We start from the raw sequence: 23,133 nt of genomic DNA, 5'->3' as shown, positions 1-23,133 counted from the left end.
ACCGGAGTCAATGTCGCATGGCGCACTTAATCGTTATTAACGCCAACATTTTGGGCACACGTGTGTGAAAAAAATCATCATAAATCTGGGTGTATACATATATGTGAGTGCGCTGTGCCTCGAAAGGGCAGCCAAAAATTGAAACTGAATGGGAGCGAAGTGAAGTGAAGTGGGGCAGCATTGCAGATGAGCGGAATCACGTGCCGCAGATTTTCCGTCGCACGTTGACAGTATCCGGAGTTTGCAGGACTCGGATCTTTTGTCTTCACCGCGGGGACTGCTAAGCAGCAATTGGCTTTCATTAGAGCTACTAGACGCTGACGGGATTTGTCAGACATTTGTCAACTTCGGGGCATATCAAACTTCTGGCAGCACATCAGATTTCCCTGCTCCTGGCAACGAACTTTCCTTTTGTCTGCCTTTCAACTGCTCGCCATAGGAAAGTGAAATTCGCGATAAATTTGCGGTCCACATACGCACACGTGGCCAGGTGAAATTCAGGGGTGTGGTTGCGCCCAAATTGTCCCGCCATGGTTACTTTTTCGGCAACCGGACCAACCAAAGAACAGTGGTTCGAAGTCAGATTGGGTTGACCTTACCATTTTGCCAAAAGCGTACTTCATAGGGCTGAGAAACATAAAGTAAATGAAAAAAAAGATAAAATAAAAAGAAATACAATATATATATAAAAAAAAACCATTGTTTTTAATTCGGTTAGTTTGGATAACAGCAAAATAATAAGTGTAAATGAACGTACTTTTTGTTTTGTTCTTATAACTTGTTATGATCTACTCATTGCAGTACATATTCATTTGCTACTGGCGCGCTTCGTTACTACGCAAGACAGGCCGTTTTCAATGACTTAAAATTATTTCAATTTTTTTCAGATTTGCAGAACTAAAAAACACAACATAAAATATACAACTAATTAAAAAAGCAGATGAAAGAAAAACTTGTAATGTGCGATAAAAGTTATAGTTTTAACAACGCAATCCGTTACAAAAGTAGATCACAAGGGACATTAATTCCTAATTATGGAAATGATTTCTGCTCGAGTGTCTCTAAACCCACGGTTCCGGGTTTTGTGGTTGACTTTAGTTGGCTTTCGTGTCATTGGGCGAGTGTGAGCCGGTGTGAGCCGTTGTGATTGTGATTGTGTTTGCGAATGTGGGTGTGAGCCGCGGCGACAACTTCATCACTCAGTGGACGCGGTCGCAGCTTGCGATGACAGTTACAAATTATGATTGATTGGGGACAAATTCACCCGTTCCTCCACCGATCGGACCTCCTTCGGCCGATTTCCCTTTTGGACAGTCGCTGTTCCCCGTTGCCGCCATAAATACGCATTAGAATTGGGTTGCATAAATTCTGGTATGGAAATCTGTTGGAATTTATTGCAAGCGTTTTAAATAAATTTAGAGCATCACTTCATAAATAACACAGCTCGACATTATTTTGCTCCGAGACGAGACTATTAAAATGTAATGCCCAAACGGGGCATTTATTAAAACGAGTACTCCTGCTCCACCTCCAATAAGCCAGCCCGGGCTGAGCAATCATAAATCATCTGACCAGCTTCTTCAATACAGCACAAGACAGTGGACCAAAAGGTAAAGGAAAAAATATGGCAACACAACACGAGGAAGGAAGCTGCAGACTAAAAGATACCGGGCAAAAAAAGTGCCACAAATCTTTTGTCTAGAATTAGGTAATTTGACCCAAGTACAGTATAAATGTTTCGCTCCTTAAAGCCGTTTTAAAGTTGGTGTAAGTGCTATCATTTGAAATATTATTTAAATTTCTTGGCCCCCTGCTAGCACACAATACAGTATAATACAGTATACCCGGGCATTTTTCGATTTCCGAGAATGAAAAGAAGTCAACTGGCTGCGAGCCCATTACACGCTCGCTTGCTTAGATAATTGACAACGGCGATACAAGGGCGTCAAATTTGGCTGGATGGTGTGTCTTATCCTGCCGCTGGTTTAATCACCCCGAAAAAGGAATTTGCAGCGCAATAAATCAAGCTGAAATAGTTCTCAGTCAGAAAGGACGGATGTTTCAGGGAGCGCCGAGCTGCTGGCCAAATACCCAATAGGGGCCAATCGCATTACAGAGCTCGACGCTGCTGATAATTCTCAATAATTAAAATCATTTAAGTTTAAGAAATCCTTTTAGCTGACTTAACGGACTCCGGCACGGGGCACAAATTGAGTTTCGCACGTTGTTAATAAATCATAAATTGCCCCGGCAGACAATGCTCTTGCCTGCTGCTCCAGCTGATTGCGAAAGTTAAATGAACTTAAAGTTTCTGCCCGTTTTTGTGTTCTTTGTGTTTTTAAGCCGCTTAGTGGGGCGTTCGACTTGGCCCAAAACTTGGGCTTTGCATATTGATGCCGCATTAGGCGGCAAAAGTTGTGGTTGTGCTGTAGCAACAAGTTCTGCGGATATACATAACTATAGAATGCTGCGGCAAGACGATAAACTGTAACGCGCATACGCACTGTGTGCCGCCTTGGGGCAGGCTGCACATTGGCATTCAGAAGGCGTCTGTCGCAGATACAGATACAGATACAGATAATGATTCGGATACAGATACTGGAGGGGGTGTGGGCAGAATAGATAAATAATGGAACGGCCAGGGGGGAGACTTTTATGCCGGACATAAAATTGCCGCCTGCATTTCGGTTTCGATATGTTTGGCCATTAGCTTTGTGTTGTTTTATTAGCCATCGAATCCGTGCCACTGTGACTACTGCCATTCCTGACATGGTTCTGTTTGCTAACAATTGTTCTTTCGCTAAATCAAAGTGTCGTTTGTTTGCAGCATGCAAAGGCCACGCTGCAAATCAAACACAATTTATTCGCCACAAAGGGGGAAAGTTTATCGGCACTTTGATTCAGATTCCGGCTTGGAATCGCATTTTTATGGCTTCATTTTGGCTTTTGCATAACAATTAGCTGGTCGACTACAAATCGGATGCCTCTGCTCAATGTGCGGAAAGTGGAAAAGGAAAATGATCAGAGGCGAATAAAAGGCATGTTTATCCTTTAATAAAAATCATTCATCGATGAACACTGGCATCAAATGCGTGGTATTTTTTTAGGTAATTATGATCGTGAATTTTAGGTGACGCAAAAGGCAATGGGAATATTTATTTGGCGCATGAACAAATTCAGTTCAGGCTTGAAAATATAAAGGATATTTATAAAAATTGTGTCTAAACATGCATGATAATGCTTTTATTGTTTGCAAGTGCTAACAAAAACATACTTTAAATACTTAAATTAAGTTTTTGCGAATTATTGTTAGCTGTGTACTATTTTAAATATATATCTAGCAATAATAGAGAAACAAATAAGAAGAAACAATCATAAATATTATTTTTATTGTACCACAACAATGGTGTGTTTTATTATCAATGAAATCACCATATTTGCCAATACCCAAACGAATCGAATACACGATTGCAGCCAAAAACACTCAGATTCACTTCAAAGGGGATTCCCCCACCGAAAAGTCCTGTTAGACGGTTGGAGTACCTTATCGAGGGATATATTCAGGGAGAAATACAAATATCAAATAAACGACAGCGCAGTGAACCGCGAATGCTGCAAAATGTGCAAAAGCACACAAAGAAAATTGCAATAACAATTGGGTGCAGACGAAAGCTGGTAAGAGAAAAAAAATAATGCACAATAAAATAGAATTATTTAACGAAAAACAGTTGAATTTCGGGTGCTTTTTCTGCTTTTCTCCGTTCTCGCTGCATGGCATTTGCATAGAAAAATTCAAATTAAGCGAAAATGTGCAAAATACTGTGAATGTATCTCAGTGCGTCTCCCTCCCCCGCCCATATGACTGTCTCTTTCGCTCCCGCTCCCCCCAATTATTTGGTCAGGCAAATGCAACAAATGAATGGTCAAATAAGAGCTGCACAAAGAAATGGCCAGCTGGAAATGAGCAGCCGAAGCAAAGCAGTTGACAGAGAAGGAGATAACATGGCGCGAGCGGGACGGGGCATGGACTAGAGCGAGATGGCCTGAGATAAATAGCGCAGTCGAGTGCCTAAAGTGTTCGTCTAATGACAAAGCAAATTGTGTGCATTTGCTGGCACAACAGCAGTGGCAACAGTAAAAAGTGCAACCGAACACAATGTAGCAACTTGAATTCGAATTGGGAAAGTTTAAAGTTTGCTGTAATTATCAAACTGCAATTTCGATTGAATAAGCCTCTTCCGTAAGCCAGCCACAAGTGCGAGTGGTGTATTCTCTCCCGCTTGCATGCTCTGTCCCTTTCGCCCTCGTCCTCTCACCCAGGACACGGCAAAAATAACAATCAACATCGCTTGAGTTGCATCTCGGCTAATTGTTGTTGCCGTTTGAGCTGCTTAATTAAGACGTCGACGACAGTAGCTCCTCTTCTGACCTTCTCTCTCCCACTACACTGCAAAATAAGTCACTGCGATTGCTCATATCTCAAAGTAAAGTAATTTGGCATTTTAACAACACATTTCTGAACTTGCGCTTCTACACAGGGCTTTAAAATTAAGATCGAACTAGGTTTCTTATTTTCCTATAAACGAAGTGCTGAAATATTATTTTCGGTGCCCTGTGCGTTTTTTACTCTGGCTATCCGCTTAACGTGCACGGCCTTTCATTGTTTTTATTTGCGTAGGCCAGCTCCGCAACCCCATGCACATCCTCATCCGCATCTGCATCCGCATCCGCATCTCCATCCGCAAGGCAAGTGTCTGATGCAAGGCATTTCAACGTTAACGGATATGTCATCGCTTTCTTTGGCCCTCGACCCGATTGAAGATTCAAAAGTGCCACTCAGCTCCTGTGGGAGTGGTATTGTAACTGCATCTGTTTGACACACTTCGAATTCAACCGTCGATGCAATTTCTTTTCGGGCTTATTCTTTTACAAGGTCCATCGCAGTTCAATCGCATTATCGCCACGGTTCCCTTATTATATCACTCATTTGCATAAAATCCGAAGCGGCTCAAATTGCATTTAGACCGAAAATCGGGCCAAAAAGCTACTGTGGCTTACACTGCTATTTAAAGGGGCTTAATATATCAATTTAGTATATGAAGTGAAAGATCAACTAATTGCTGAAAGTGGATAAGCACGATCTACAAAAGTGGGTCAACACCTACATTTTCCAAACAGTTTTTCGCAGCGCACTTAGACTGAAGGAGCCAAGCTGTATCAGCAGTTTTCCCCAGCTCGCTCTCTCTTACCGACCTTCCTTCACATGCCAGCACAATTGCCTTTGTCCATCTTGGCCGGTTGTCATCTGGCTTTTTTCGCATTTCCCTGTCTGCTGGCCGTTTTTGCCCAGCTCTCGATTCCGTTTGCATTACGTACCGGGCACTTGGTGCTCCGTTTTTCTGCGGCCTGCATTGTTCGAATGTAAATTCCGCTGGCTTGAGTCCGCTCAGAGTTTACGGTTCGAAGAACTAAATGTCAACAGTTTTCATAAATCTGCCACTGGTGGTGGACATCGTCAGCTCAGCTCGGGCTCCACCAGCCACGCCCCCAATACCCATTCCCATATCCATTTCCAGTCCCGTCGTCCGGAGTTCGGACTTGGTCTACTCAAAGTTATCTTAAGTGCTCCGAGTGGAAACTGTCAGCCGTTCTGTTCTGTGCTTGTTTGCTCGCTGTTTGTTTACTGCTAGCTGACTCTTGGTCAACTGTTTTTGACAAGCTCTTTAATATAAATCACTTTGCCGAATGGTTTTTCGAATTAAATTTTCAATTTTACCCAGAGCGATTCCCATGCTTTTCCTAAGCAGCTAAATGCTCTAGCCATGCATAAATCTGTGTGTCTTGGTGCTTGATGTCCTTTGCCAGCAAGTCGCTCTTATTATAACTTTGTTTTCAAGTTTTTCTTTATTTTTTATAAAGGTGTTATGGACGTACTAAATAGATAAAAAAAATTGTATCCTGTCCAAACAGTTTAGTGTCAATGAGGTTGATCGATCAGCTTAATGAGAATGATTTATACTTTTTTAAAGAAAATCAGCATTTTTAATTAATTGTTTTAGCCGAACCTTGGGAACTTAAGAATATTTCAAAATCAATGAGGGCTTGTTTTGCATACTCCGGAATTTCTTGGCAATTACTTTCCATTAGCTGGGCATTGTAATGCTAACCACAACTTTCAACTTTCGCTGCTTTTGGCCCAGCCGCCGAAAACACAATTTGGCCAAGGCTCGACCGAGGTGGCACTACAATGATATTTTATGGCACAGCATTAACTTGGCCATTGACAGGTCCAAGTCTACACCATTGTGTCTTGGCCAAAGCCAAAAGTGCCGTTGCTCGGAATTCGATTCCGGGAAACCAGTTCTCAACGACAGTGAACCATCCATTCCATGTCCATAAGATGTTTGTTTTTAATCGCGTCGAGCATCGATGGGGTTCACTGTGTTTTCACATTCCTAGAACATTGCCAAACATGAATCGTCAATGCAAATTAGTTGCGGAGTGACCCAAATCGGTTGGCCATAAAATTGGTCGAGAGGTCCAAAATCGGTTTAGTCGTAGCCAACGCCTAAAATATGTATTAGCTAGAATGAAGCTGCCACTGCTGCTGTTGCTAATCCAGTCTTGTGCCCTTGTGGCCAGAGGTAAGCCCCGGAACTAGTAGTGTTTAAGTGAAAGTACAGTGCACACTCACCCCCAACGAACCCGTTTCCGCAGCCACTCCTGCCAGGCACTGGCGTCGTGCACCCGCCCATGGAGTCTTCAATGTGGATGTCTATGCCTACAACAAGCCTCGGATGAACTTGGTCCGTCGCCAGGCCAGCGGGAGTCGATCCACTCAGGATGCTCCTCCACTGGATCACATGCTGCAGCAGATCTCCCACCACAGCAGACGATCCTCCGAGCAGAGGTCCCACTACAGGAACCTGGACGAGGACACGCAGGTCCTGCCGATGCCACTTGCCAGCGAGCTGAACAAAACAATTGAGAGCCCGGCCATAAACATGCAATTAATGCCTCTGCAAATGAACTCGGCATTGCACGCACGGGAGAATTTATACTCGAACGAGTTCCATGTGCAGAGTGTAGGGACCAAGAAGATAGTGCAATTGAATACCCTGACCAGCGACCATGAGCGTAAACCAGTCGTCGAAGAAGTTATGGCCCAGAAGCAGCAGGAGCAGGAGCAGGAGCAGGAGCCGCTGAAGGTGAAGCTGACACTGCCAGAGCTGCCCGAGAACAATGCAGAAGAAATCGAAGTCCTTCCTGGCAGGAGCAAAGTTGGAGAAGTAAACGCCGCGGGGACAGCTCCTGCGGGGGAATCGGTGACAAGTGTGAAGAAACCCATGGCCCCGAGTGAGACAATTATCGATAAGCCATCGACAGGAATGCAGCAGGTTGTCAGTCCGACGACAGAGGAGAATGCCGGTGACACTGGCACAATGGCCCAGTCCGGCCAGATAAAGAAGGACGAACCGAAAGCCAGGCCACCTCGTCCTAAGAGCAAGCGGAAGCAAAAGCCAACAGGAGCACCAACGTCTAATGAAACTGAAGTAAAGATGACAGCGAACCGAGTTGTCACTGCTCCAGTTCCTGGTGCTGTTCGTCCTGGAACTAACCCCATCAGGGGACCAGGCTCCGGCCCTTTAAATGCGAAGCAGCCGGCGAAGGAATTGGAAACACAATCACTATCGCCGGAAATCAGCACGCATCGTCCTTTGACAACGAAGAGTAGGGGCAACGGCAAAGGCAAAGGCAAGGGTAAGGGCAAGGATAAACGTCGCCAGGGCTCCCAGAGACGTCCTGCAATCGCTGGCGTAATGGAGGAGGAAATTGAAACTACGACAAATTGGTGGCAGATTCTCCCATATGCGGAAATTAGAAAATTTTTGAATACAATTTACGATACCATCGCCGATGATGGCGACGACGAACGTGCCACGCTTGATGTGTGACACCAGAGTATTCGTTTCGACTTCGTTGGACTTGGGGTTTATAGGGGTTCCCCTTTTAGTGTTTATGGAGGGTCCGACCTAGTGACGAATTGAATTTCCGCTAAGACTAAGCTTGAAGTACTGATCAAATAGCAAGTAAGTCCAGCTGTAACTTGATTAGATTCGATTGGAATAACTAGAAAGTAAAGAGAAAACAGAAAATAAAGATTTTTGAATCCATTAGAGGTGCTGTACAATAACTATCCAGCCACTTCATTGATTTCCCCACCTTTTACCAACTTTCCCTTTTGATGCAAATCTCTGCCCCCATTAATCATCATAACCATCATTTCACAGTCATCAAAGCCACCATTTAATGCGGCGTGATGGGTCAACAAAGATGACTTAATTAAAAGTCCCCCGATCAGAAACAATAACTCGGCTGGGCACTTAAAAACCCATCCATTCATATCTGAATAAACAAATAGAGAACTTCAGAGCCCAGTCGGCATACTTCTAGCCAAACAACGCGCAGACAGCTTAATGGGCATTAGACCCCAGACCTGTGGCATTGCGGGTTAAAGTTGAAAGTGGTCGAACGGCTTCCATGCTCAGGCCAAAGAGTTCACGGCAGGTAAAGCGTGAATCGAGTCGACATTAATGAGCTGCGAATTTTTTTATGACGGCGAAATGAATTTCACAGTCTGGCTGCCTGCGTCCAGTGAGTCAGCCTCAATAAATCTTGGCCGCTGATTGATTGAGCCTAATGAGAGATGATTATATAAGTGATTAAAGCACATTTATTCATTTCGGATATTTATTGAACGACCAGCAAGATAAATTTCTGTTTACTCGAGTGATTAAAAGTGGCTCGTCGCCAAAGTTTTCTTTTTCTCCTCAATCTGCGTCTGGACTTGGGCTCAATCTCTGCCAGAATAAACAGCTGTGCTCCACTGACTTTGTGGTTCAATTCAAACATTTTCTGACCAGCCGTTGGAAGTGGTGGTGCTCGGGTGGTGGTGCTTTCCATTGTCTGTGCAAGGGGCACACTGAATGCGTGGCCTTCGTAGAGATGCAGTTGCCAGTCACACAGATTCGGAGTCAGGCTGCACTTCACGGTGGAGTTGGACGCAATGAGATTCGCCTGGGTCACATTCATCTGACTGAGTTGCTGCAGTGCCTCATTTTGATGCACTGGGGCACCTTCGCACCAGCGCAAGAAAGCGCATAATTGGAGTACAATAATCCACGGGTTCGAGCGAAAGAACTGGACGGAGCTCATTTCAATTTCACCTACCACTTGTTCAGGAAGCCAAACTTGGACTGGTCTTACAAAAATTGATCAGGTGGAGTGGAGCAACTGAAACCAGTTTGCTTGAATAGGTCCGCTTGGAATGTTGTCATCTTTGTCATGTCAAATGATTTATCAATAAAGTTTATCTTCGGGTAATTTTTGACCTCAGGCAAATGAATGATGTGAATTTTTGCTATTACATTTGTGTATCTAAAATGTTTTTTTCCTGTAGACTGTGTATATATACTCGTATAAAAACAACTTGTTTTTCTTTCATAAATTATAAAGAAGAGTAAAATTGTTACCATCTTTTATTGAGGCTTATTTTAAGGAGTGTAATTTAAAGTCACAAACATTATTAATGGTTTCTACGTTTATTTTTTGAAGGATTTTCTTCTACTGCACTTATTAGGAGCAAAGGCCTTCCATTTTCATCCGACAATCTTACGAATTGAGCTTCTTCGGGCTTCGTGCACAGGCGCGGATAATAGAAGCAAAGAGAGGTGACTGAGTGGGGCACAGTTTCAATCGATAGCTTCTTTTCCGGATATAACACGTTACTGGACTTGTTTACTAGGTGCACTGATTTGCTAACTTGGCATATTGGAAGTTGAGGGAACGTTGAGCATATAGAAGGCTCTGTTGTTGGCTCCGTTGTTGTGTCTGTTGTAGAATCTGTTGCTTCAGCCGTTGTGGTTTCAATTGTTGGCACCGTGGTTGCAATGGTAGTTGTATCGGTTGGCGATTCTGTTGTTTCTTCAGTTGTTGCTTCAGTTGTTGTTTCTTCCGGCGGTTTTGTAGTCGTTGGTGGGTTTGTTGGTGGGTTTGTTGGTGGTTTTGTTGGTGGGTTTGTTGGTGCCTTTGTTGGTGGCCTCGTTGGAGGATTAGTTGGTCGATGTGTCGGTGGATGTATTGGTGGTTTGTTTGGTGGCACATAAGGTGGGTATGGGTAAAAAGGTGGCGGTGGGTAAGCCAAGGGATCATAGTATCCATGTAACGGTGGCCAAAAATCTTCAGGAACAGGTCGTTCTTTCTTTTTTTGATAACTGACATGGCCCGTGGTGGAGGTGGTGACTCTTTTTATAAGTCCTGCAACATCCCATATTGGAATCCGCACTTGAACCTGAAAGCCGGTGGCGCACGTGGAAAGCCAATTAGGTCCTGGTGCGGCCAGGCAGACCCAGATTATTAAACCTCCAAACAGCTTCATGATTGCAGAATACTGAGGTGGAGCGTTGTAGGTGTAGAGTCTTTATATATTCTATGATGTTCCATAGAAGTTGTGGATTAATAATTACTGACCGCTTTCAAATACGAGTATAAGATAAACAAATCGAGCTCTGTTCTTTATTTTACTTTCGGTAGTGATAAGCTCGAGATGTATCAGATGGCTCCACTAACGACATTAATTATTTACTACATGCTTGTCTTGGACGTAATCTTCGAATCTATCTTGTAATTGATTTTTTCTCAGTCATTACCTATTCGTGTCAGATTTGATTTTGCTGCATGGCTGTCTTCAACGATTTGAATCTGGAACGGATTCTTCTAGGTATGGATGGTACTGATAAAATAAACTAAAGCGTGTTAATCGGTTTTTTCTTAATAACCTAAATTCAATGAAAAGTTTAATATTATTTTATGGTTACATATTATATATGGCTACCATACAATAAATAATAAGAACAACCATTCTTACACTTTCCGTTTAATACGAATTTTTGTTCGCGTTTTGTAAAAATAAGTCAATTTCATCCGCATTTACTTAAAAATGCTACTTATTATTATGGGTTCTACTTATAGCACGCCACAAAGCAGGCAGCTTTTGAGAGTAAGCGGCTCGTCCCTCGAATGACGAAATCAACAATAAGGGTTTTCCATATTCATCGGCCAGACGTACAAATTGGGCCTCCTCCGGTTTCAAGCACAGGCGTGGATAAAAGTGGCACAGCGAAGTAACGGACTGAGGCATTGATGTAATCTGCAGTTTCTGCCACAGTTTCAGCGATTCTGTGGTTGGTGGAATAGCTGTGGATGTCGTTATACCGATTGTTGTGGACGTCGGAATTGCTGTGGAGGTTGACGCAGAGGACGTAGTCGTAAAGTCCGATGTGGAGGATGTTGGGATCGCAGTAGATGTTGTAGTACTTTCGGTTATTGTTGTGGGAGTTGAAGTACTTTCGGTTGATGTGGACGTTGGAATTGCCGTAGATGTTGTAGCTGAAGCAGTAGATGAACTTGTGGTGTACGAAGTAGTAGAGTCCGATGTTGAGGATGTTGGGATCGCGATTGATGTTGTAGTACTCGCAGTTGTTGTTGTGGTTGTTAAAGTACTTTCGGTTGATGTGGACGTGGGAATCGCTGTAGAGGTTGTCGTTAAATCTGATGTACTTGCAGTGGATGTAATCGAAGAGTCTGATGTGGAAGATGTTGGGATCGCGGTAGATGTTGTAGTACTTTCTTCTGTTTTTGTGGATGTTGAAGTACTTTCGGTTGTTGTGGATGCTGGAAATGCCGTAGATGTTGTAGTTGACGCAGTAGATGAACTTGTGGTATACGGAGTCGTAGAGTCCGATGTTGAGGATGATGAGATCGCGGTTGATGTTGTAGTACTCGCAGTTGTTGTTGTGGTTGTTGAAGTACTTTCGGTTGATGTGGACGTGGGAATCGCTGTAGAGGTTGTCGTTAAATCTGATGTACTTGCAGTGGATGTAATCGAAGAGTCTGATGTGGAAGATGTTGGGATCGCGGTAGATGTTGTAGTACTTTCTTCTGTTTTTGTGGATGTTGAAGTACTTTCGGTTGTTGTGGATGCTGGAAATGCCGTAGATGTTGTAGTTGACGCAGTAGATGAACTTGTGGTATACGGAGTCGTAGAGTCCGATGTTGAGGATGATGGGATCGCGGTTGATGTTGTAGTACTCGCAGTTGTTGTTGTGGTTGTTAAAGTACTTTCGGTTGATGTGGACGTCAGAATTGCTGTGGAAGTTGTGGTTGAATCTGATGTACTTGCAGTGGACGTAGTCGAAGGGTTGGATGTTGGTATGGCGGAGGTTGCTGTACTTGTTGATGTTTGACAGGATGGGAGATTAGGGAAGAATACACAAAGTGATGTGGATGTTGTGGTACTTTCCGTTGTTGTTGTGGACGTAGGGGTGGATGTGGATGTTGTCGTCGACTCCGTTGCCGAACTTGTAATCAACGTTGTCGTAGAGTCTGATGTTGGGATCTCAGTGGAAGTAGAAGTAGTTCCGGTTGTTGTGGACGTCGGAATTTCTGTTGAAGTTGTCGTTGAAGATAATGGACTTGCAGTGGATGTCGTAGGGTTGGATGTTGAGATGGTGGTGGATGTTGTAGTTGTTGATGTCTGACATGCTGGAAGATTAGGGTCGTCTACACAAAGTGAAATGGATGTTGTGGTACTTTCAGTTGTTGTTGTGGACGTAGGAGTGGATGTGGATGTTGTCGTTGACTCCGTTGACGAAATCGTAGTGGACGTTGTCGTAGAGTCCGATGTTGGGATCGCGGTGGAAGTTGAAGTAGTTCCGGTTGTTGTGGACGTCGGAATTTCTGTTGAAGTTGTCGTTGAAGATAATGGACTTGCAGTGGACGTAGTCGTAGGGTTTGATGTTGGGATGGCGGTGGATGTTGTAGTTGTTGATGTCTGACATGCTGGAAGATTAGGGTCGTCTACACAAGGTGTTGTGGATGTGGTGGTACTTTCAGTTGTTGTTGTGGACGTAGGGGTGGATGTGGATGTTGTCGTCGACTCCGTTGCCGAACTTGTAATCAACGTTGTCGTAGAGTCTGTTGTTGGGATCTCAGTGGAAGTTGAAGTAGTTCCGGTTGGTGTGGACGTCGGAATTGCTGTTGAAGTTGTCGTTGAAGATAATGGACTTGCAGTGGACGTAGTTGTAGGGTTGGTTGTTGGGAGGGCGGTGGATGTTTGAGTTGTTGATGTTTGACAGGCTGCGAGATTTGGGAAGACTACACAAAGTGATGTGGATGTTGTGGTACTTTCGGTTGTTGTTGTGGACGTGGGAATCGCAGTGGATGTTGTCGTCGACTCCGTTGACGAACTTGTAATGGACGTTGTCGTAGAGTCAGATGTTGGGATCGCGGTGGAAGTTGAAGTAGTACCGGTTGTTGTGGACGGCGGAATTGCTGTGGAAGTTGTCGTTGAATCTAATGGACTTGCAGTGGACGTAGTCGAAGGGTTGGATGTTGGTATGGCGGAGGTTGCTGTACTTGTTGATGTTTGACAGGCTAGGAGATTAGGGAAGAATACACAAAGTGATGTGGATGTTGTGGAACTTTCGGTTGTTGTTGTGGACGTGGGAATCGCAGTAGATGTTGTCGTCGACTCCGTTGACGAACTTGTAATGGACGTTGTCGTAGAGTCCGATGTTGGGATCGCGGTGGAAGTTGAAGTAGTTCCGTCTGTTGTGGACGTCGGAATTGCTGTGGAAGTTGTGGTTGAATCTAATGAACTTGCAGTGGACGTAGTCGTAGGGTTGGATGTTGGGATGGCGGTGGATGTTGTATTTGTTGATGTCTGACATGCTGGAAGATTAGGGACGTCTACACAAGGTGATGTGGATGCTGTGGTACTTTCAGTTGTTGTTGTCGACGTGGGAATCGCAGTAGATGTTGTCGTCGACTCCGTTGACGAACTTGTAATGGACGTTGTCGTAGAGTCCGATGTTGGGATCGCGGTGGAACTTGAAGTAGTTCCGGTTGTTGTGGACGTCGGAATTACTGTTGAAGTTGTCGTTGAAGATAATGGACTTGCAGTGGACGTAGTTGTAGGGTTGGTTGTTGGGAGGGCGGTGGATGTTTTAGTTGTTGATGTTTGACAGCCTGGGAGATTTGGGAAGACTATACAAAGTGATGTGGATGTTGTGGTATTTTCCGTTGTTGTTGTGGACGTGGGAATCGCAGTAGATGTTGTCGTCGACTCCGTTGACGAACTTGTAGTGGACGTTGTCGTAGAGTCAGATGTTGGGATCGCGGTGGAAGTTGAAGTAGTTCCTGCTGTTGTAGACGTCGGAATTGCTGTGGAAGTTGTGGTTGAATCTAATGGACTTGCAGTGGACATAGTCGTCGGGTTGGATGTTGGGATGGCGGTGGATGTTGTAGTTATTGATATCTGACACGCTGGAAGATTAGGGTCGTCTACACAAGGTGATGTGGATGTTGTGGTACTTTCAGTTGTTGTTGTGGACGTAGGAATCGCAGTGGATGTTGTCATTGACTCCGTTGATGAACTTGTAATCGACGTTGTCGTAGAGTCCGATGTTGGGATCGCGGTGGAAGTTGAAGTAGTTCCGGCTGTTGTGGACGTCGGAATTGCTGTGGAAGTTGTGGTTGAATCTAATGGACTTGCAGTGGACGTAGTCGTAGGGTTGGATGTTGGGATGGCGGTGGATGTTTTAGTTGTGGATGTTTGACAGCCTGGGAGATTAGGGAAGAATACACAAAGTGATGTGGATGTTGTGGTACTTTCGGTTGTAGTTGTCGACGTGGGAATCGCAGTAGATGTTGTCGTCGACTCCGTTGACGAACTTGTAATCGACGTTGTCGTAGAGTCCGATGTTGGGATCGCGGTGGAAGTTGAAGTAGTTCCGGCTGTTGTGGACGTCGGAATTGCTGTGGAAGTTGTGGTTGAATCTAATGGACTTGCAGTGGACGTAGTCGTAGGGTTGGATGTTGGGATGGCGGTGGATGTTTTAGTTGTGGATGTTTGACAGCCTGGGAGATTAGGGAAGAATACACAAAGTGATGTGGATGTTGTGGTACTTTCGGTTGTTGTTGTCGACGTGGGAATCGCAGTAGATGTTGTCGTCGACTCCGTTGACGAACTTGTAATGGACGTTGTCGTAGAGTCCGATGTTGGGATCGCGGTGGAACTTGAAGTAGTTCCGGTTGTTGTGGACGTCGGAATTGCAGTGGAAGTTGTGGTTGAATCTAATGGACTTGCAGTGGACGTAGTCGTAGGGTTGGATGTTGGGATGGCGGTGGATGTTGTAGTTGTTGATATCTGACACGCTGGAAGATTAGGGTCGTCTACACAAGGTGATGTGGATGTGGTGGTACTTTCAGTTGTTGTTGTGGACGTAGGAATCGCAGTGGATGTTGTCATTGACTCCGTTGATGAACTTGTAATCGACGTTGTCGTAGAGTCCGATGTTGGGATCGCGGTGGAAGTTGAAGTAGTTCCGGTTGTTGTGGACGTCGGAATTGCTGTTGAAGTTGTCGTTGAATCTAATGGACTTGCAGTGGACGTAGTCGTAGGGTCCGATGTTGAGGATGTTGTAATTGTGGATATGGTAGTTGTTGATGTTTGACACGCTGGAAGTTGGGGAAAGACTGCACAAATCGGTGTTTCAGTTGTCGTCGAAATAACCGATGTCGTAGGAGGCTCTGTTGTCGTTGGAGCGATTGAAGTTGATGTCTGTGTGACTGACGGTGTTGTTGGAGCTTGGAATGGACCTGGATCATAAGACCCGAAAGGTCCGTACGGGCTATAATATCCATATGCATAACGGTCATAATTAGCTATGTTTTGGAATGCACTCGCCCAATAGCTATTATAATAGTTATTCAGATAATCGTTGTATTCGACATTCTGTTGATTGTTATTCTGCTGGTGAGATGGGCTTTGACTATTAGTGTTTTCTGAGTTGGTTCCGATTCCAGTGAGCCTTGAAAATATTGTGGAAGCATCCCACACTGGTATCTTTATCCTTATTGATTGGCCCCATGCCTGACTGACTAGAATGAGTAAAAAGCTGGTGGTATTTAATATCATTCCGAACTGGATTTAGCGGGCACTCTGGCTAGCCTAGTACTGAAATGTTAGAGACTAAGCACCTGGCGTTTTATACAGAAGACTGATGTCGTAAAATTAAATTTACAGCATATGCAAACAAAGGAATAGATAAAACTAATTTTATAAATTGAATGTCTTTTAGAATTCGTAAGATCATGCCTATGCTTAATAAAACTTCTAAGCTAACGGTCGATGCTCGGTGGCGCAAATGCTAATTAGTTCTTATAAGTACCTCTTACCCGCATTTATTATGTGGCTCTCATTTGTGTTGTGCTTTTAGTATGTGAAAAAACCATTCGCGGATTCTTGAATCAATTATGTAGCAAAAGAAGTCCATTAGTAGTGCGGCTAAATTTGTTTTGATTTTATTCAATAAATTAAATGTTGTTTGTGTGAAATACACCAAAGTTCGTTATCTATTTCTTTCCCTCGTAGTCGAAGTAAGGAGATGGAGGAGCCCTGCGGTAAATGTTGGGATATGGAATATATATAGGCTCAGACTGCGCCTCAGATGATGCCACTGCGGAGCCACGGACGTAGATCGGATTGGAACTGATGTGGTGCAGATCGTAGGGATTGACCAGAGGGCTGTGCACATAGCGGAAGGGCAGAGGAGTGGTTTGAATCCGCCTAGTCTGCACCGCCGTTGAAGTGGTGTCCGTGTCTGGGGGTGGCACAGCAGTGGAAGTGGATAGAGGTCCCGGTGGTGTGGGTTGGGTGGACACGGCGGTCGAGGTGGTATCGGATCCTGGAGGAGTACCCACTGCTGTGGAGGTGGATGGAGCAGCAGTAGATGTAGGAAGGGCGGTCGATGTCGTTGGAGCTCCCGTAGAAGTAGGAATGGCGGTCGATGTGGTTGGGGTTCCCGTAGAGGTAGGAATGGCCGTGGAGGTCGCAGGCGTGGGCAACGTAGTGATGGGAGCGGCAGTGGTCGAAGTCACTTGATTGTTGTTAAGGCTGGCTAAGTAAAGGCTATACAAATACGCGTTGTAAGCCGCCTGAGCTTCGTAGTACTGCTGCCATTGGCTGCTGTAATACTGATTCAGGTAAGCTTGGTACTCCGCTTGAGCATTGCTGTTGCTTGAGGAACCAGGACGTGAGCCACCTCCTCCACCTCCTCCTCCACCACCGAAAGCGCCACCACCGAAACCGCCACCACCGCCTCCTGTTAGGGCCGACACTATGCTTCCCACGGTGTATACAGGAAAGCTGATGGACTGACCCCAGGCTTGGCCAGTCAGCAGCAAAACCAATCCTATGGCTTTAAAGAACATTATGAAGAGAGTTCCTACGGTGCTCCGGTTAGTTCAGAACTAAAGTGAAGGCTCCATGATGCGCACAGTTTTATACAGTCCGTCGGCTGTCATAAATTGGATGGCGACTGAGACCTACATAGGATTGGCCTGAAACACGATCTTCAGATCAAAATTCGATATGGGCTTGGTGAAGACCCAAAGCAGTCATTTGAATTTTTATGGTTTTGGGCAGCGAATTCACAGAAGTGAACTGAAAGCGTATTTCACATAACTTAGAAGACTAATGGGCTATCATAATCAGCAAAGTTCTACATAATTGACCTACTGCAAGACAAAGCAATCTTACAAGCCATCTTTCCCTATGATTATTATTTTCTTTATCGATAATCACCGGTTAATAATAGTAATCTAGGCAACTCGATAATAATATGGCGTAGTGCCATATATAGGTCTATAGTAAACGTGTCTAGGTGGAGGTCTATAATAAAGGGCCGTGCTTTGCTGCGGATTCGGAGCCGGACGGTTGGTAGTCCGCTGCAGAATTTTATTAGCCGGCTGCTCGACATCATCCAAATCGTATTTGATGCGCGACCCGTTCTTGAAGTCTATGTAGTCAACGTCCTCATCGGTATCAACTCCATCGGCATCTTTTTCAACTGCAGGCTTTCGAGTGGTTGTACTGGCCTGAGCAATAAAGTCTGACAGAACAGCGGGCGAAAGTGTGGCGGATCCTGGCTGCTGTAAGCCCAGAAGAATTCCTTGCAGGAACTGCTCTCGTACCTCGTTGTTGGATTGCTCAGAGTTGGGTATCTCATCGGACTGGGGCTGCGTTATGATGGCACTGTTCGCAATGGCCGGTGTCTCATCTTGAGGTCTTAGGAGGGGTATCTGCGGCTGGCCTGCCGATAGCCCCAGAAGATATAGCCAGGGTAGCACTGTTCGAGTCTGCTCCTGCTCTGGGTTCACATCACTTGCATTTGCCAGAATGCTGGCCGCGGCCATTGAACACAGGAGAAATCCGATGTGTTTCATATCGAAACACGGTTGAGTCCAAACTAAGTTGGTCTGCGCATTGGGCTTACATATTTAGCAAATGTCTGTACCGCAAGATATAGAAATGCTAATTTGGGTTCATTAATAAGTGGGCGATCAGAGAAATCGATCGCGTCTCTCTTAGTTTTCTTTATTTTCGTTGCTCTGTTTATCTTTTTTATTTATTTACTGTCGCTCAATTTGAGCTGAATTAACAGAAAAGATATATTTGTGCTTTTAAGTGGGCCTGTTTCGTTATCAAATCTGATTTTATGTTTTGCTTTTGCACTGATGAGTATAAAATCTTTAATCTAAAGAAATGTACATGAAATTTCCGGTTTTAGATTCTATACTAAATGATATCATTGTACGATATTTTTTAGCCATAATATTGGTTGTAGGCGGCTTGAGCCAGATATAACTGCTGCTATTGATTGCTGTATTTATTAATGCTGCTGGATTGATGAGGATGAGAGTTAAGAGCGCTTCTTGAGATTTGAAGGACCAAATCTTGAAGATCTATACGCAATATAAAAAGTAGGCCGACTGTTTTAATCGATTTTTTATGTTTAATTTTTTAATTCATTTTATTTATATTTTTGTTTGGTCTTCATTTTTTTGTTGTTCATATTTTGTTATTCAGCAGAACCGCAAGAGATTTCGGGCCTGAAGCCAGCTCAATATTTTACGTATGCCGGGTTATACTAAAATAAAATAAAAATTAAAACCCATCAATTGAACTGTTATAGAGCTCGCTTACCAGCAAGTCATTCTCAAAAACCGGGATCCTGTAAGACTGCAAATTGGTCGTCTGGGATTGGGTGGTCAGCAGATTCCGTACCAAAATCCGGCGTGGAACACCCTGTCGCATAGCCTTAACTCGTGTCCCGGGCAAAACCACTGGAGTCGCAAAGGACCGATAGGCATTTCGGTATTGAGGCTCCTGGGAGACGTCGTTGAAGGCTCTGGAATTCAGGTTCACAAACTGGACATTTGGCTGGCGACCAAACAGAGACCTTAAGAAATTCCGAAGAGGAGTGTTGCCTGAATTTCCGTTGCTCAAGTTACTGACAAGTTGGAAATCCTGGCTGGTTGCGTTCGCACTGATCGTGAAATTCCGTTGAAATCCGTTGCGAAAGAAATGTCTTCCGTCGAGTACTTGAACCTGGGACGAGGACGGGTATATTACTTGTAAGCCCGGTGCTCCATAAACTTGGTAATCTTGTCCTGCAATCGTGTAAGCTTGGAGCAGCAGAGTGAGACCAATCAAAGTGGCTAACATGACGGAGAGCTTCGATACGCCTTCCTAGTTCCAGAGTTAAATTTCAGATTCTGCCAGGCAATGTTGGTTGCCAGCTCTTATATAATCAAGGGCAAACACTTATCTAAATTGTAATTAATGGATCGATATTTGGGGTCGAACGCTTATAAATTGAAGTCGATTTGGCTGCCCAAGAAATATATCCAGGTGTCATCTTGTATCTAGAAGACATATATTCTGACCACGAAAACCTTAAAGATAAAGTTTTTGCGGCAACTATTTGTAAGTGACCTCTCTCATGAAGAGAACGTTTACCTGTCCGCTTGGTAACCAAATGATGTATATGATAACATTTTTTCTCTTTAAAGTATCGCCCTCTATAGTTGTAAACAACTTTCTTTGGATCATTTATGTTTGACATGTTTTTATTGCGCGTATTTTCATCGGCACCAGTGAAGTTTATTCAAACATCTGCCACAAAGTAATAAAATAGACTTAATCGCTTTTGAGATGGACAGTTGGCTTTATGCCAACAAAAATGCTGAACCGTTAGCTGGCTAACCCATAATGCCGATCTCAAAAAAAAAGATAGCAACTTGTTGGGCGTGTTCTGAGCTGATTTAAATAGCTAAACTAATTTACATGCTAACTTGGCAGAAGCGGTGACTAGACATTTTCGCAAAAGATTGGACTTTTTACCAAAAAATCATTTGAAAACGTTTGAGAACTGGGTTAATGTTAAACGGAATGCCTTTCGCATTTCTTTGGACAATGTGGCAAGTATAAAAGCTCAGCTGATGGCATCTGTCAATCAGTTCAAAGTGAACACCCTCTCCATCATGAGCACCAAACTGGTACTCTTCCTGTGCGTGGCGCTCTGCGGAGCCATGGCAATGGCTGTTCCCATGAGGGAGAATCTTCAGGTGGAGGACAGCCAGGAGCTAACCAGCGTGGAGGAGAACGACGCCGAGACATATCCATCGACGTGGGGCAAGATCTTTGACGGCGAAGGCAGCGCGGGAAACCTCATCATCTCGTTCCCCCACACCACCAGTACCACCACCAAGAAGCCTAAAACGAGCAAGCGGCCGAGCTCCTCGTATCCATCCAAGTACCCGTCCTACTCGCCTTATCCACAATACTCACCGTATCCATACTCCGGCTTCTATGGACCTCCCCCACCACCGTATCCGTATCCATATCCGTATCCGTATCCCGGATTTGGCGGACATGGCGGACACGGCGGTCAAGGCGGACAAGGCGGACAGGGCGGACAAACCGGCGGACAAACCGGCGGACAAACCGGCGGACAAACCGGCGGACAAACCGGCGGACAAACCGGCGGACAAACCGGCGGACAAACCGGCGGACAAACCGGCGGACAAACCGGCGGACAAACCGGCGGACAAACCGGCGGACAAACCGGTGGACAAACCGGCGGACAAACCGGCGGACAAACCGGCGGACAAACGGGCGGACAAACCGGCGGACAAACCGGCGGACAAACCGGCGGACAAACCGGCGGACAAACGGGCGGACAAACCGGCGGACAAACCGGCGGACAAACCGGCGGACATTCCGGAGGACATTCCGGCGGCCATCACGGTGGAAATCCCGGGTTCCCATTCTACCCACCCTACTACCCGCCCTTCCCATACTACCCACCCCCACCACCACTACCACCACCGAGCGATGACTCCGGTGAATCCAGCGAGACTCCCACCAAGATCTGCAAGAAGATCCTCGGCATTGGACTCGTCTGCACGTAGTCGATAGATCTTTAAACCGACATTTAAAACCAGCTCAATATTTATTTATTCATAATTTATTAATCGAATAAACCAATTGGCAAACACTCAACTTGTTTCAGTGGGATTGAAAATGTTCTTTTTAAAAAACACTTTTCTCAAAAGAAACCAAGAGAACCATTTCCTATAAAGGGTAAGAGGTGCTTAAGACTTGCAACTGAATTGAAATATTAAAAGAATATATGCTCAATAAAACAACATTTTCATAGAGTTTACATCTCAAATGGCTTATTAAAGTTGATTGCAACTAAATTTTGAACATCAATGTAACATGCCCCGCGATATTTCACGCTTGTCAACTTGAAGACGTATTAATTTAGAATTATCCCACGGGATTTATTCGAATTGTTACAAAATCTGCATAAATATGGATAGGCTGTCAGTGGGTTCAACGTTTCGTGTCGCCACAGGTGCCGTCGAGATTGGTTCCTAATTGACAGCGACAGCCTCATTAACATGATTGTCAGCCAACGACGTATCTGAGTTTAAGCTTTTATTTGGCTGGCGATGAGTATTTTCCATTCCCCCGAGACATTCTTTACACATTCAAATTCCATTCAGTGGGCCAGCAAAGTGAGATGAAGTCGTAAGCAGGCCGGCTGATGACTTCATTGCCAGTTAAAGGTGGTCGCGCTCATTATAAAGATACAGATAAGGTTCGAACCTATTGTTCGTTGACGTCTGTCATCTAATAGTCGGCTTATTTATCGGGATCTTGTGCGCCGACTTTCTGGCGACACTAATTAAATGTCCGCCAGCCATTACCAAACCAAAACAGATCCCAGGCAGGACAAACAAAACATCCAGAAGATGGCGATAGAAGGGCCAGACTAGTTAACCAGTTCCACAGCTCCTCATCTCTCAGTGTTGCGTGTTCCGAAAATCGTAAATTTCGGATGTTGTTAAAAAAGTTTTGGCAGCGGCATAAATCTGCGGCCAACAGGACAACAGCTTCCACGGCGAAGTCAGTTCACTAACGAGCCAAAATCGTTCACTGGAAATCCTTGAGTACAGAAATAATGCCTATAAATATGCCGAAGCAGTTGTTGTCTGTGCCCGGCCGTGCCCTTTTGTGAGATTCAATTGAGTCAAAGGCAAAACTTTTGCCCAGCCATCCAACCAACCAGCCATTGGAAGGTCAACAGAGCAATTTGTTTTCCCGAATATGTTGTGGATAGAGCTCCGATGGAGGAGCAGTCCAGGCACCGAGGTGGCCCACAATTATGAGTGTTTGCGATGACTCGGGGCTATCCATCCATCCCTGCCAATCGAAGAATTATAGTTATGAAGTGCCCAGCACAGCCGGGCACAGCCTGATTGTTTAAACAATGTGCGTAATTACGAATTTCTATTGGCGAGTAGTAGGTATGGCAATTACACGCAGATTACCACGTAATTTATGAAATATGCAGGGACAAATAAAATACTATGAAACACGTACCTCGGACCCCATAAATAAGCCAACCAGCCAGCCAGGCTTAGCCAGCTGCCCATAAACTATACGTTTTCCGGGCTCGTTTCGCCTTTCAAATGTAAATATGTATATTGTATGTGTATGGCACCCTGGTGGCCATAGTATCTCGGCCAAGTGGCAGTTCCATCTTGACTGCGAACCACTCGTTTGAGCTTGGCAACCGACGGAAGTACTTGGAGCGGCGGAAATACAAATGAAGTTAGCCATATCAGTGGAGCTTACTTAGCCAGCATTTTTATGGC

At 44.7% G+C, this 23,133-nt stretch overlaps 8 protein-coding genes across 8 annotated transcripts; 2 read left to right on the top strand and 6 right to left on the bottom strand.

Annotated features, from left to right (window-relative positions):
* The first annotated feature begins 6,559 nt into the window (after nt 1-6,559).
* On the top strand, nt 6,560-8,218 carry LOC6547638. Its single transcript, XM_001974919.3, has 2 exons — nt 6,560-6,644; nt 6,718-8,218. Exons 1-2 carry the CDS (start codon nt 6,590-6,592, stop codon nt 7,953-7,955), a joined length of 1,293 nt encoding a protein of 430 aa, XP_001974955.1. The 5' UTR covers nt 6,560-6,589; the 3' UTR covers nt 7,956-8,218.
* Nucleotides 8,219-8,737: 519 nt separating this feature from the next.
* Nucleotides 8,738-9,262, bottom strand: LOC26526045. Its single transcript, XM_015157240.2, has one exon. It carries the CDS (start codon nt 9,214-9,216, stop codon nt 8,752-8,754), a length of 465 nt encoding a protein of 154 aa, XP_015012726.1. The 5' UTR covers nt 9,217-9,262; the 3' UTR covers nt 8,738-8,751.
* A 324-nt stretch (nt 9,263-9,586) lies between these two features.
* Nucleotides 9,587-10,438, bottom strand: LOC26526485 (pollen-specific leucine-rich repeat extensin-like protein 2). The gene has a single exon (XM_026980229.1). The coding sequence runs from the start codon at nt 10,436-10,438 to the stop codon at nt 9,587-9,589; it is 852 nt and encodes a 283-aa protein (XP_026836030.1).
* A 673-nt stretch (nt 10,439-11,111) lies between these two features.
* On the bottom strand, nt 11,112-15,771 carry LOC113564263 (putative uncharacterized protein DDB_G0282133). Its single transcript, XM_026980227.1, has 11 exons — nt 15,696-15,771; nt 15,002-15,268; nt 14,705-14,877; nt 14,454-14,609; nt 14,200-14,283; nt 13,903-14,015; nt 13,543-13,791; nt 13,369-13,494; nt 12,672-13,076; nt 12,495-12,603; nt 11,112-12,290 (listed from the first exon to the last, which is right to left on the bottom strand). The coding sequence occupies exons 1-11, from the start codon at nt 15,769-15,771 to the stop codon at nt 11,112-11,114; spliced, it is 2,937 nt and encodes a 978-aa protein (XP_026836028.1).
* A 705-nt stretch (nt 15,772-16,476) lies between these two features.
* Nucleotides 16,477-17,394, bottom strand: LOC6547641 (hepatitis A virus cellular receptor 1). The gene has a single exon (XM_001974922.2). The coding sequence runs from the start codon at nt 17,332-17,334 to the stop codon at nt 16,477-16,479; it is 858 nt and encodes a 285-aa protein (XP_001974958.1). The 5' UTR covers nt 17,335-17,394.
* A 330-nt stretch (nt 17,395-17,724) lies between these two features.
* Nucleotides 17,725-18,348, bottom strand: LOC6547642. Its single transcript, XM_001974923.2, has one exon. It carries the CDS (start codon nt 18,346-18,348, stop codon nt 17,725-17,727), a length of 624 nt encoding a protein of 207 aa, XP_001974959.2.
* Nucleotides 18,349-18,966: 618 nt separating this feature from the next.
* On the bottom strand, nt 18,967-19,679 carry LOC26527031. The gene is made up of 2 exons (XM_015157415.2): nt 19,109-19,679; nt 18,967-19,052 (listed from the first exon to the last, which is right to left on the bottom strand). Exons 1-2 carry the CDS (start codon nt 19,628-19,630, stop codon nt 19,026-19,028), a joined length of 549 nt encoding a protein of 182 aa, XP_015012901.1. The 5' UTR covers nt 19,631-19,679; the 3' UTR covers nt 18,967-19,025.
* A 746-nt stretch (nt 19,680-20,425) lies between these two features.
* LOC6547643 (uncharacterized protein DDB_G0284671) lies at nt 20,426-21,378 on the top strand. Its single transcript, XM_026980223.1, has 2 exons — nt 20,426-20,854; nt 20,885-21,378. Exons 1-2 carry the CDS (start codon nt 20,449-20,451, stop codon nt 21,376-21,378), a joined length of 900 nt encoding a protein of 299 aa, XP_026836024.1. The 5' UTR covers nt 20,426-20,448.
* Nucleotides 21,379-23,133: the final 1,755 nt, after the last annotated feature.

The sequence above is a fragment of the Drosophila erecta genome, unplaced genomic scaffold (genome assembly GCF_003286155.1).
Source record: "Drosophila erecta strain 14021-0224.00,06,07 unplaced genomic scaffold, DereRS2 tig00000092-arrow-pilon, whole genome shotgun sequence".
Classification (NCBI taxonomy): Eukaryota; Metazoa; Arthropoda; class Insecta; order Diptera; family Drosophilidae; genus Drosophila; species Drosophila erecta.
This window is presented reverse-complemented; position numbering and strand designations above follow the sequence as displayed.

Coding starts and splice junctions, on each gene's coding strand:
- LOC6547642 (XM_001974923.2), bottom strand. CDS start 18,348: ATGAAACACATCGGATTTCTCCTGTGTTCAATGGCCGCGGCCAGCATT.
- LOC113564263 (XM_026980227.1), bottom strand. CDS start 15,771: ATGCATATGGATATTATAGCCCGTACGGACCTTTCGGGTCTTATGATC. Junction 15,269..15,695: donor TTCCAAGCTCCAACAACACC/GTCAGTCACACA, acceptor CCAGCGTGTCAG/ATATCAACAACTACAACATC. Junction 14,878..15,001: donor CAACATCCACATCACTTTGT/GTATTCTTCCCT, acceptor CAACTTCCACAG/CAATTCCGACGTCCACAACA.
- LOC6547643 (XM_026980223.1), top strand. CDS start 20,449: ATGAGCACCAAACTGGTACTCTTCCTGTGCGTGGCGCTCTGCGGAGCC. Junction 20,855..20,884: donor CGGACATGGCGGACACGGCG/GTCAAGGCGGAC, acceptor GACAGGGCGGAC/AAACCGGCGGACAAACCGGC.
- LOC26527031 (XM_015157415.2), bottom strand. CDS start 19,630: ATGTTAGCCACTTTGATTGGTCTCACTCTGCTGCTCCAAGCTTACACG. Junction 19,053..19,108: donor TTTTTGAGAATGACTTGCTG/GTAAGCGAGCTC, acceptor ATTTTATTTTAG/TATAACCCGGCATACGTAAA.
- LOC6547641 (XM_001974922.2), bottom strand. CDS start 17,334: ATGTTCTTTAAAGCCATAGGATTGGTTTTGCTGCTGACTGGCCAAGCC.
- LOC26526485 (XM_026980229.1), bottom strand. CDS start 10,438: ATGAAGCTGTTTGGAGGTTTAATAATCTGGGTCTGCCTGGCCGCACCA.
- LOC6547638 (XM_001974919.3), top strand. CDS start 6,590: ATGAAGCTGCCACTGCTGCTGTTGCTAATCCAGTCTTGTGCCCTTGTG. Junction 6,645..6,717: donor TTGTGCCCTTGTGGCCAGAG/GTAAGCCCCGGA, acceptor CCGTTTCCGCAG/CCACTCCTGCCAGGCACTGG.
- LOC26526045 (XM_015157240.2), bottom strand. CDS start 9,216: ATGAGCTCCGTCCAGTTCTTTCGCTCGAACCCGTGGATTATTGTACTC.